At 39.6% G+C, this 13320-nt stretch overlaps 1 protein-coding gene across 1 annotated transcript in view; it reads right to left on the bottom strand.

The window, feature by feature from the left end:
* The window catches only part of EIPR1 (EARP complex and GARP complex interacting protein 1), a 263777-nt gene that overhangs the window by 243475 nt on the left and 6982 nt on the right, over positions 1–13320 (bottom strand). Inside the window, exon 2 of the mRNA XM_045294272.1 lies at positions 3562–3645. Within this exon, the coding sequence (XP_045150207.1) occupies positions 3562–3645 (84 nt within the window). The remainder of the gene's footprint in view (positions 1–3561; positions 3646–13320) is intronic.

Here is a 13320-nt window from a genome sequence, read left to right as displayed (position 1 = left end):
CGCACCAGGGTGCAGCTGCCTTAGCAGTTCCCTGCTCCAGCTTGCAAGATTGACTTCATACAAGACATCCCCAAGGAGAAGCTATATGGACCTATCCCGATGCAGCCCTGGGTGCTGGAGCAGCCGTGTGGAGACCCCTGCTAGTGCTGAGATGCTTGTTTGTTCATTGACTCAGCTTTCCTCCTGCAGTCGGCATCATTGCCTCTGTTTTGTGAGGTGGAAGATTTTGTGAACTGGTGTTGGGTTAATGGGTTAATGTTGGACTTGTGAGATTGGGCAGCATTGGCTTGGGATGTTTTCGTGATGCACCTTTTCTTTACATAAAACTCTCTTATACATGAGTCACCGTGGATTTGTTTCTCCAAAGTACCCAGACTAATACAGATGACTTTTTCAGGACCAGTGCTGAGAGGGGAGAGGCCTGGAGGGTGAAGGGAATGCAGAGTGGAAGGGGGGAGCCAATTACAAGAATCCTCCCTGGGGAATGGACAGCAGAGAAGGGGGCAGAGGGAGACATCAGACAGTGTAACTTATGACAAAACTATAATAATTTATAAATTATGAAGGGTTCAGGAGGGAGGGGGAGGGAGGGGAAAATGAGCAAACTATATTGAGGGCTAAAGTAGAGGGCAAATGTTTAGAGATTGATGAGGGCAACAGGTGTACATATGTACTTGACTCAATGGATGTATGTATGGACTGTGATAAGAATTGTAAGAGCCTTCAATAAAATTTTTTTTAAAAAACAACAAAAACATTTTATTGAGGGCTCTTACAGCTCTTGTAACAATCCACACATCAACTGTATCAAGTACATATGTTGCCATCACTATTTTCTAGACATTTATTTTCTATTGAGCCCTTGGTATCAGCTTACTCTTCCCCCTACCCCCCACCCTTGTGGTCCCTTAATAAATTATAAATTATTATTTTCATATCTTACACTGACCACTGTCTCCCTTCCCCCTGTGTGGGGGGGTGAGGTGGGGTGCAGGTGGGGGAATGGGGAGTGCAGTTTTGTGTTGATCATCGCAATAGTTTCTCCCTTCCTCCCCTCCTCTCCCCACCTTCCCCCTGCCTTCCTGGTATCGCCACTCCCATTCCTGGTCCTGGAGTCCATGTGGCGTAAGCTCTTATGTCTTATCTGTACCTATGCATATACTCCCATCTAGCTTGCAGTGAAAGGCAATACTAGGGTCAAGATAGTGGGGGGTGAGGGAGCCTTAAGGAACCAGAGAAGTAGTGTGTGTTTCATCGGTGCTTTACTGTGCCCTGATTGACTCATCCATTCCCTGTGACCCCTCTGTGAGGGGATGTCCCATTGACTACAGATGAGCTTCAGGTATCTGCTCGAACCCCTCTCGTTTTCAAAAGTAGGTTTTGTTTGTTTGTTTGGGGTCTTCTGATGCCTGTTACCCGGTCCCAGCGATACTTGAAGATCACACAGGCTGGTGTGCTTCTTCCATGGGGGCTGGTTGCTTTTCTGCTAGATGGCTGCTTGTTTCACTTCAAGCCTTTAAGACCCCAGATGCTTTATCTTTTGATAGCCGGGCACCATCAGCTTTCTTCACCACATTTGCTTATGTACCCATTTTGTTTTCAGCGATTGTGCGGGGAGGGTGAGCATCACAAAAAGCCAGGTTGTTAAAACAAGGTGTTCATATATTGTGGGAGGGCATTAGCAGAGCCCCAAAGTCTGTCCACAACCTCAGTATATTGCCATATAAATATATGTACCTTGGCCAATACCTCTATTTTTATGAATAAATGTATTAACATATGTACACACCTATGCTTATACCTCCATCCATAGCTTTGCTTCCTAGGTCATTCCTGTTTCCTTTCACTTTCCTCCTGCATGTAAGCCCAAAATTCGTGCCTGGATCTATTTTTTATCTGTGTCTGGCTCTCCTGAGAGACTTCCTTGTTAAGTGATGGTAGAAAATCTTATGAATCATCTCCCTAGAGCATAAGGATATTCTGTTAGCCCATGGTTCTAATTTTTAAAACAGTTCAGAGAGTGAAACTGAACCAATGTAGGCTAACTACATATCTCAATACCTAAACTATTCACTTGTACAGAATAAACCCTAAAGTAGTGGGTGTTATTTACATAAACAATGAAAGAGGTTATCAGATAAATTTTACAAAAATATTCGCTGACAATGTCAATCACAGCTCTGCCAGAATTTAAAATGGCAAGTGGGACACATTGATATACTCAGTCAAAGCCGGTCCGCGTACCAACAGTTCAATATTCTTGGTATAGCTGTCTTCTGCTTCTTCACATACCATGTAATTTCAGTTCTAAGTCCTCAGGTTACAGGTGTGTTTGAGGTAAAGTCTAACTTACTGAGCACTACAAGTGAACATTATTCCATTGAGACGGAATAATCAAATAATCCAAACAACATTTGGATGTTTTGATAGTTTCCAATTTTTTACAATTAGTGTGTTGTTGATTGTTGTTGTTAGGTGCCCGTTGAGTCCGTTCCAACCCATAGCAATCCTACATCCAACAGAAGGAACAATTCCTGTCCAATGCCAGACTCCCAGTTGTTTGAGCTCTTATTGCAGCCACTGTGTCAATCCATCTCCTCAAGGGGCTTTCCCTTTTTCCCTGCCCTTCTACCAGTACTAGTACCATGAAATCAATATTCTTCTTGTAGAAAATGTTTTCTGTTTTAGATATAGGGATTACAAAGGAAATGTTACCATTTACTAGCGAAGCTCTAGATATACATTGCTAAATTAGTTGCCAAAATTGCTCTAACAATTTTAAGTACTTCAGCAGTACATTCATTCCAGTACCTATCTAGCACTGAATATTCTTCATAATGTTATAAGAAGTAACCTGTGAGATAAGGCTAACTTGGTAGGGGCCTTGTACCATTTGGGGATGACCTTATAAACAGCTTCTCAGAATCAAAGATACCTCTTGTACAATAGTCACAGCATCTCTATCAAACACAACATAAACATTTTTACCTCCATTTCAATGGTGAGGAAAATGAAGCCAGCAAGCTTAAGCAATTTGGTCAAAGTCATATGATTAGTACCACACTGTGAGCTGAATCTAGATCTCCCAGATACCTATTCTTTCTACTAGTCACCGGAACAGCAGGTGGTTTACATTTTTTAAGTCCACCTGGGTTGACTGGCAGCAACCTACAATGATATACTGAGATGAGCTATGCAGCCTAGTCCATTTTCAGTTAGAAAGAGCCATGTGTGAAATTAAAGATATCAGCCATTGTGCTGACCTTGTCTGCTACATTGCCTCTCATAGCTGATACACTAAAACCTTCATAACTTCAAAACCAAAACATAAAACTTGACAGTAGTATTAAACAGAGTAAGTATAAACTATGGAACATAATCACTATACATAGTTGGATGACACCTTTTGATTTAAATAGACATCTTTAAACTCCAAAGAAAGTTTTATTTTATGTGGCATTTTTTTTCTCAAATGTTTCTTGAAAACTCAAGAGAAAAATGGTTATAAAACTAAGAATAGACTTAGCAATTAACATGTATGTATTTGTCAAAAATAGTTACCTGATTATCATATTTAAGAGACTGTGTCCCAACCAAAAACCGAATGGCATCTGTTTCCGCAGTTTGAGGTGTTAAAGCACGTGCCTGCAGGAGGGGGAAATCCATAAACATTCATGAAGCTAGGCTTATACATACAGATCAAAAGGCAGTTTATCTCCTCTGCTAGTGATGCAGTACAAATTAGTACAAAGTTTCTGCAAGGCAATTTAGAAATATGTGTCAAAACTCCTGTAAGTTTTTTTAACACAATTCCACTTCAAAATTGTATATGGGCACAAAAATGTAAATGTAAATTTTTTTAATATTCTGATGGCTAAATGTATTTAATATCACTATGATCTTCAATAGGAATTGACTGGTTAAGGAATTCTAATTCAACAGGAGGTGGGAATATGACATCAAGCAATAGAATCGATGGCTTAAACCTGCTACAGAGGAAAACCAGAAAAACCAAACAAAATACTCTACATGTTTCATGTTCTCAGAGAGCTAAAGACAATAAAAAGGAAAATTTGGAGAGAAGCATAGCAAGAGGAACACAACCCTGGCTTCCTTTTCACCAACGGCACTTGTCAACAGGGAACACCAGCTAAGAGGCTGATACTGAGGACCGCTCGTTTTCACAGATGTTGCGAGTTAAAGAGCAACGTGCAGGACCCACCAAGAATACAAGACTGGTAAATGTGCCAGGCCTTCTTGGCATTCCCAATTACAGCCTAGGAATAAAAGTGATCAAATTTCACAAAAAAATCCCAGCTTCAACTCATCCCCAATCCATGACTCGATTTTAGGCCACCTGGGGTTGCTTGTCTAGCTAACCTCAATACTGGGAGGGTAGAGGGAGAGTGAGTTGGACAGAGGGAACCGATTACAAGGAACTATATGTGACCTCCTCCCTGGGGGACGGACAACAGAAAAGTGGGTGAAGGGAGACATTGGACAGGGCAAGATATGACAAAATAATAATTTATAAATTATCAAGGGCTCATGAGGGATGGGGGAGCGAGGAGGGAGGGGAAAAATGAGGGCTTAATGCCGGGGGCTTAAGTGGAGAGGAAATGTTTTGAGAATGATGAGGGCAATGAATGTACAAATGTGCTTTACACAATTGATGTATGTATGGATTGTGATAAGATGTATGAGCCCCTAATAAAATGATTTTTAAAAAAAAAAGTCTTCCAAAGGAAGAGAGCATCAAAAGTTCCTACAATTTTTCATAAACAATGTCTAACAACTCAATTAAAAATGACCAATTGTACAATGAGACAAGATCATATGACCAAAAATATCCATATATTTATCCCTGAAAACTGTGAATATTATATCTTACATGGCAATGGGTCTTTGCAGATCAGATGAAGGACACTGAATTGGGATTATCTAATCACATGGGTTCCTAGGATTAGAGAGACTTTACTGGCCCAGTTAAGAGACAGATGTGTGACTAGAGGTGAGAAAAACAGAGAGGCAATAACATGAGGGAAACAGCCAGTCACAAAGGAGTTGGGCAGTCATTACTGGCTTCAAACAACCGATGAGGAGGTCTATGACTCAAGTAACACAGGCCGTCTCTAGGAGCTAGAAACCACAAGAAATAAGTTTCCCTCTAGACTCAGGGAACAAAGCCCTGCCAATGTCGTGATTTCAGCCTCATAAGACTCATGCTGGGCTTCTAGCCTACGGAACTCTACGGTCATAAATGCATTAAGTCACTAAGTTGCTAGTAATTTGTTGAGACAGCAGTAAAAACTAATGTATTGCCTCCTGCAGTTTTTCTAAATATTGCCACTCTGTCACATTTTTCCTTCTGCACTATGAAGCTAGGGTTAAGTTTGGCTTTCTGGTTCCTTATCTTATCAAGTCTAATTCCTGTATTTCTTTTTCCCAATTAAGAGTGGCCCTGGCCACTAAGACCACCTGGTTTGATTTGGTTTCCCAACTGGAGGAAAACAACAAGCTCTCCTTTTTCTTTGGTGCAAAAAAAAAAAAAGAAAAAGTTTGTTGTATCAATTTTACCCATTATGATGAGAAAATACAGATATGTGTTACATGTGCTCCCAATCTTGCCCCAAACAATAAGTAGCATGTACAAGATCAAATTCTAAAATACATTTTAATAAAATCCTAGAAACACGTTTCTAGAACAGTATTCACATTATTAGACATTTGGAGAATTTAAATATATATTTGAATCAAACTATATAAAGTGCTTTTAATGTTCCCAGTGCCAGTATTTCTAAATTCCCTCTTTTGCAAAATTTGGCTTGTCAACTTTTGGAGTCTTAAACCTCTTTGCTAAACTTATGAATTCTTTGTGAATCTATAGACCTTCTGCCAAAAATGTTCATACATATACATAAACTTTTTTGTACGCACTAAGTGCACAAAACCTCTAAACCCTATCCAATTTAAACACCCTTAAGCTTAAAGAAAAATTACTTTGATGAGGAGGAATCTAAACCATTCCTGAATGACAAAACCCCACTACTCAGAAAGCTAAACCTCAAACCAATACAGAGGGCAAGTAATAACTACAAATAAGAATACGAAACCTTTCAATATGTTGTATGCCAGATGATAAACACCTGAAAGTCCCCCAAGATAAGACCCAAGAATGAACTATTTGGAGGGGAAATAATAAATTTTCTTTTTGTTGTTGTTGTTGTTTTCATTTTCTATTTGTTTTTTTTGTTTTTTGGTTCTTTTAATCGTTTTATTAGGGGCTCATACAACTCTTATCATAATCCATACATACATCAATTGTGTAAAGCACATTTGTACATTCATTGCCTTCATCATTCTCAAAACATTTGCTCTCCACCTAAGTCCCTGGCATCAGCTCCTCATTTTTACCCTTCTCTCCCGCTTCCTCCTCCCTCATTAACCCTTAAAAATCTTTAAATTATTCTTTTGTCATATCTTGCCCTGTCCAACATCTCCCTTCACCCACTTTTCGGTTGTCCATCCCCCAGGGAGAAGGTCAGATGTAGATCCTTGTAATCGGTACCCCCTTTCCAACCCATCCTCCTTCCACCCTCTCAGTATAGCCACTCACACCACTGGTCCTAAAGGGATCATCTGCCCTGGATTCCCTTTGTTTCCAGTTCCTATCTGTACCAGTGTACATCCTCTGGTATAGCCAGACTTGTAAGGTAGAATTGGGACCATGATAGTAGGGGAGAAGGAAGCATTTAGGAACTAGAGGAAAGTTGTATGTTTCATCGTTGCTACATCGCACCCTGACTGGCTCATCTCCTCCCCGAGACCCTTCTGTAAGGGGATGTCCAGTGGTCTACAAATGGGCTTTGGGTCTCCACTCCACACCACCACCCTCATTCACTATGATTTTTTGTTCTGATGATGCTTGATACCTGATGCCTTCAACACCTTGTGATCACACAGGCTAGTGTGCTTCTTCCATGTGGGCTTTGTTGCTTCTGAGCTAGATGGCCACTTGTTTACCTTCAAGCCTTTAAGACCCCAGACGCTATATGTTTTGATAGCCGGGCACCATCAGCTTTCTTCGGCACATTTGCTTATGCACCCATTTGGCTTCAGCGATCATATCAGGGAGGTGAGAACAGAATGATATGACTTTTTGTTCTTTGGTGCCTGATAACTGATCCCTTCGCCAATGAGGGATCACACAGGCTGGTGTGCTTCTTCCATGTGAGCGTTGTTGCTTCCAAGATAGATGGCTGCTTGTTTACCTTCAAGCTTTTAAGACCCCACACGCTATATCTTTTGATAGCTGGGCACCATCAACTTTCTTCACCACATTTACTTATTCACCCGCTTTGTCTTCAGCGGTTATGTCAGGAAGATGAGCATCATAGAATGCCAATTTAATAGAAGAAAGTATTCTTGCATTGAGGGAGTACTTGAGTGGAGGCCCAATGTCCCTCTGCTACCTTAATACTAAACCTATAAATATATGCACATAGATCTATTTCCCCATTCTCATATATAAATATATTTACATATATGCATGCCTTTATTTAGGCCTCTATAAATGCCCTTTGCCTCCTGGCTCTTTCCTTTATTTCCTTTGACTTTCCTCTTGTCCCACTATCATGCTCAGTCTTCATTTGGGTTTCAGTAATTCCTCTTGGTTACATTACCCTTGATCACGCCCTACCAAGGCCTCCTACACCCTCCTCACCTCCAATTTGTATCACTTGTTGTTCCCTTCTCCCTGGGTTTGTTAACACCACTACCTTTCCTCCCACCTCCCCCTTCTCCCATGTCCCCCGGAACTGTCGGTCCCGTTGTTTTCTCCTCCAGATTGTTCATCCAGCCTATCTTATTTAGACAGACCTGCGGAGATAATAACATGCACAAAAGCAAGACGGAGCAAAACCAAGCAACAATATACAACAAAACAACAACAACAAACCAATGCCAAAAAACAAAACACAACAAGAAAGAAAAGCTTGTAGTTAGTTCAAGGATTGCTTGTTGGCCTTTAAGAGAGTTGGGAAGAATGATTTTCCTGTTTCAAATCAATAATTGTTTTACTATGTAATCCTTGTACGGTAGTAGATTCTATGAAGGATGTGGAAGAAGTATAAGACATAGTTTTTGCCCCCAGGAAACTCAGACTTTCATTGGCGAGAGAAGACAAAGATTAAAAAACAATTAAATAAAATAAAGACAAGGCAGAATAGGCAGTTCCCAGGTTGAGTGTCCAATGTCCACCTTACATACAACCAACAAGTTGGTGATGAACCAACTTCCATAGAGCCTAATATATTACAAATTCAAGGCACACGCAATAGTTTGTAATAACAAATGGATGCTACTTTACAATGACATAAAACATTTATTATTATTGCTGTCATTGTTGTTACTGTATTGGGAGGGAGGCCAATCTCAAAAAGCTCATGCACAAATTTCCTTTTTTCCCTTTGTTTCTTTATCTATTTATTTTCCATTTTATTGGGAGCTCTTACAGATAATATAACAATCCATAGTTCTATTAGATTAAGCATGATTGTACACTTGCTGCCACCATAATTTTCGAAGCATTTTCTTTCTTCTTGCACTCCTTGATACTAGCTCCCTTTACTTCCCCACCTCACCCACCCTACCCCCAGAACCCTTGTTATTATATTAAATACTATTATTATTGTGTTATTATTCCTGTTTGGGGCCATATCTTACACCATCCAATGTATCCAATTACATACCATTCTATTATTCGTTCCCCTTGAGTGGGGTTATATAATTATTGTAGCTATCACTTCCCCTGACCACCTTGACCCCCACTCTTTCTGTACCTTCAGGGAATCATTACTCTCATTACTATTTTTGAAGGGTTTATCTATCGTGGACTTCATGCATTGAACCCTCTTAATTATACAAATGAACATACACAGGTCTAACAATATTAATGAGGTGAAACTACGACCATATAGTAGGGGGAGGAAATATTAAAGAAATGGAGCATAGTTATATGCTTTAACAGTGCTATACTGCTATCCCTTCTGAGTGGCTCTTCTGTGAGGGACTACCCAACTATCTTGCAGGTGGTTTGGGGGTCTCCACTTGGCCTATGATCCTTCACGTCAATTTGGCTGCTTGTTTTTGAACTTCTGATTCCTATTTCCATCGAAACCTCATACTCACTCAAACTGGTGTGCTTCTTCCATGTGATCTTTGTTGCTTCCCTGCTAGATGGGCCGCTTGTTTAACTTCAAGCCTTTAAGACCCCAGACATTTTATCTTTTGATAGCTGGGCACCATCACCTTTCTTCACCACATTTGCTTTTGTACCCAATTTGTCTTCAGCAATCCTGTCAGGAAGGTGAGTATCATCTATTGCTCATGGACAAATTTCATTGTCATTTAATTCCTTTCCATGAACTTTTGGTAGCCCCTCATTTTATTTAATTTATGTTTCAGGTACTTTAGTATGTATAATTGTTTCTTTTATTATTTATGGATAAAAAGGTACACTATATACGTACTAAGATAAACAATTGACTGCTATTAGAAATGAACTGTATCTAACTGTCAGACTTCGGTATAAATATGACTTAAAGAATAAGCAACGCCTCCTATAAACAAGAAAGATGTGTCAGTCCTCAGGGGGAGGAAATATATATATATTTATTTTTTTATTTTTAAAAAATAATATATTTATTTATTTTATATATATATAAAGATAGGCTTAGGAACAGAACTCGACAGTAATTAAAAGACTGCCTGGATATGATTGAGTAGCAACAGTATGGGACAAAAATCACACAAATAAACATATATCAAAAAGCAGCCACAAACTCAATTTTACACTTTGAAATAGAGGGAAAGCAAAAATAAGTAAGCTGTGTCTGTGACTATTACCCTATTTAAAAAAATTCAGAGATGGAGAAGCTCGTTGAGAGACAATCATGAACCTACATCCAATTTGCTTTGTTCTGCAATTTATAGAGTTAAGAATTGCATACCTGGAAAAGGATAATGGTAAAAGGGAAAGAAAAAACTGTCTAAACAGATCATCTGTTTCAGAGCAAAGCAGCCACAGATTTAGAAAGGCATTACAAATTTGGAACTCAAACGAGAAGAAGAGACACTTCTTTAAAAAGAAAAATAGAAGAGGGGAATTGTTCTTATAATAAAATGTAAAACACATCTTTAAAAACTGAAGTGAAGTTTCTTACAAGTTTAAGATCTTTCCAGAGATTATTGAGGAAAATTACAAAAATAATTGAGTAGGCCATTATGGTGACAGATTAATACCTGTGTTTATAATTTTGCTTCTTTGATTAAGTGAATGATAAAATCACCTTTCTAAATCTAATCATAATAATGGTTTGGCAGATGTCCTAACTTGTTGTCTTGTTAGGTACCATCAAATTGGTTCCAACTCACAGCGACCCTATGCACAACAGAATGACAGACGCATACACTGCCCATCCTGCAGCATCCTCATAACTATTGTGTTGGAACTCACTACTGCAGCCACTGTGTCAATCCATTTTGTGAAGGGCCCTGCTCTTTTTTTGCTGCTCCTCCACTTTACCAAGCCTGTGTCCTTCTCCAGGGAGTGGTCTCTCCTAACAACATGTCTAAGTGCCATATTATAACAAGATAAAATTATATAATAAATGTTCCCACTACTTGAGTATAAGATCAGATTTTTCTTATGTGGTGGGTCACAAAATATTTCCCTATATTTTACTTTGGTTCCTCTTCACATTCAATGAAGTAGGTAGATAGGAAGATAGTATGGTTATCACTCTTCTCCCTTATTCATATAAAAACGGAGGACGAGAGAGGTTCAGTGACTTTGCCACTGTCACAGCTCTACAAGGATACATCTCCAGGAAAAGAACCCAGGCTCCAATCACAACTCCCGTTTTCTTTCCACATCATAAAAGAGGCTAGGTGATGATTAAAATCATTTATGTGAGTGACGTTAGGGCGTGAAACCAGAAAGAAAGAAATCTTGCTGTCGATTCTATCCTATCTTACTGTGACCCTACAGGACAGAGCATACCTGTGCCAGAGGGTTTCCAGAGGTCTCCTCTTCAGGGAAGCAGACTGTCACCTCTTTGCTCATGGGGCCACTGGTGGGTTTGACCCACCAACCTTTCAGTTTGAAACCAAGGGCGTAACGTCTGCATCACCAGGGCTCCTTGAAGTTAGGACATTTCTTGTTAGGTGCCACTAAGTTGGTTCTGAGCATAGCGACCTTATGCACAACAGAACAACACAATGACTGGTCCTGTGACATCCTCACCACCGTTCCTATGTTTGAGTCTATTGTTAAAGTCAATGTGTCCATCCATCTCCTTGAGGGCCTTCCTCTTTTGAACTCCCCCTCTACTTTGCCAAACGTGATGTCCTTCTCCAGGAACTGGTCTCTCCTGACAATATGTCCGAAGTATGTCAGAGAACATCTCATCATCCTTAGGGTATGACATAGATCACCTAATTGTAATTCCATGTGTTTTCTCCAGTCTCAAAATAAAAGCTCACGGTACTTTTTCTCAGAGCCATATTTCTTAAGTACCATAACCATATACTAAATCAAACCAGTAAAAGCCAACTAGCTCTTTTGAGAGGTGAGGTTAACAGCCTCGAAGAATAATCGGAAACACTATAACAAGTTATATCCTCACGTACATCAGGGTACACCTATGCTGTTATAAGGTTTTCAATGCCTGGGTTTTTATTTTGTTTTAAGTAGACTAACAGGTCTTTCTTCCAAGGCCCCTCTTATTGAATGAGAAATTCTAACATTTTGGTGAACAGCCACACACATGAGCCATTGGCATCAAACACAGATGGATGCCTGAGAAGCTGAGAGCTGTCTGGATTGGAGGCTGTCTGGATTAAAGAACTGTATCCTGAGTTCAATCTGTACCATCCACGTTGATCTTAATAATGAATTGTAGTCTGTTACTTTCCTAAAACACCACATAAGCTTGAGTATGAGCTGTGCGTTCTGTGTGATTACTGCAATGAAGCCAACAGAGAAGTAAAGTGTGGTGTGAAAGATGGCTAGTGACAAGGTGAACTGGTGAAAAGGTTGAGGAGTGGAGATATTTCTGACCTCAGAGGAATCAGCTCTGAACTTATAGTGGTTTTCTCATCTCCTCCTGATGCTGAGCAAAGTTCACCACCACTGCCTTTCACATGTTTAGAAAATGTATTTCTACTGACTAATTATATTTCAAGTATGAGTGAAAAACTTTTCAAATTTCACTTACACCACAACTGATTGCAGAATATTCTGGAGAAATATTTACAATGAAGATGGAAATACTTAATAAAGAAGGAGCATGTAATAATTGAATAGTATAACAATTTTCAATAAAATTAAATTAAATTACTTAAATTTACCACTATTAAAATGCATGAGTAGGGAAAAAAACAAATTAATTTATGGGATCACTGTTAGAACAAATTACGTAAAATAATTCTCCCTTAAAGAAAAAGAAAGTCCTCCGGCTCACCTAGGCAATACAAAGATAGCGTTTCTTGGCATAGCAGACATCCCTATCTGTACCCATCTGAAGAGTGGCGCAGTGAGTTACATGTTTGGAACAAGAGCAAACATCAAATTTATGGTGAAGCTTGGCCAGAAGAATGGTGAACTCATTTTACTAAAAGTTTATGAGGCCGATGTTCCAAGCACCTCACAGATCAATAACTAATTTTAAGAGACAAGATTATGCGAAGAAGCCACAGCAGTAAACCATCAACTTCTGATTAAAAAAAATAAAAAAATCTAGTCTGTGCCCTAAATGGTGAGGACCAATGAAAAACAGCAGAAAATAGCCAATACCATAGATATCTCAATTGGTTCAGCTTACACAACACTGGCTGAAAAATTAGAGTTGAATAAATTTTCTGCTCAATGAGTGCCAAAACCATTGTTTCTGCAAACAAAAGCAGAGCTTTGAGTGGAAATTTTAAACAATTGAGATCAATATCAATATCCTGATGCAGTTTTTGGAAGAATTGTAACAAGGGATGAAACATGACTTTACCAATACAAGCCTAAAGATGAAGTACACGCACAGCAATGGCTTCTAAGAGAGGGAAGTGTTCCAGCCAAAACAATAGAAAAACAGTCAAGAGCACAGTGTGGGAATTGTGCCTGATCTGTCCCCGCCACGCTGAGGCAAGGAACTGGGGGGGTGCAGCGGAACAGCAGGGGAGGGGAGTAGCAAGATCCCCAGGGAATGATGAGGGTGGACATTGGAGACAGGGCATGGTGCCCCAACAGGCTAGACTGGAAAACACAAG

Source organism: Echinops telfairi, unplaced genomic scaffold, assembly GCF_000313985.2.
Source record: "Echinops telfairi isolate 266 unplaced genomic scaffold, ASM31398v2 ScPeMD7_3509;HRSCAF=4178, whole genome shotgun sequence".
Classification (NCBI taxonomy): Eukaryota; Metazoa; Chordata; class Mammalia; order Afrosoricida; family Tenrecidae; genus Echinops; species Echinops telfairi.
The sequence above is the reverse complement of the archived record's forward strand: the minus strand, read 5'-3'. Positions and strand labels throughout refer to the sequence as shown.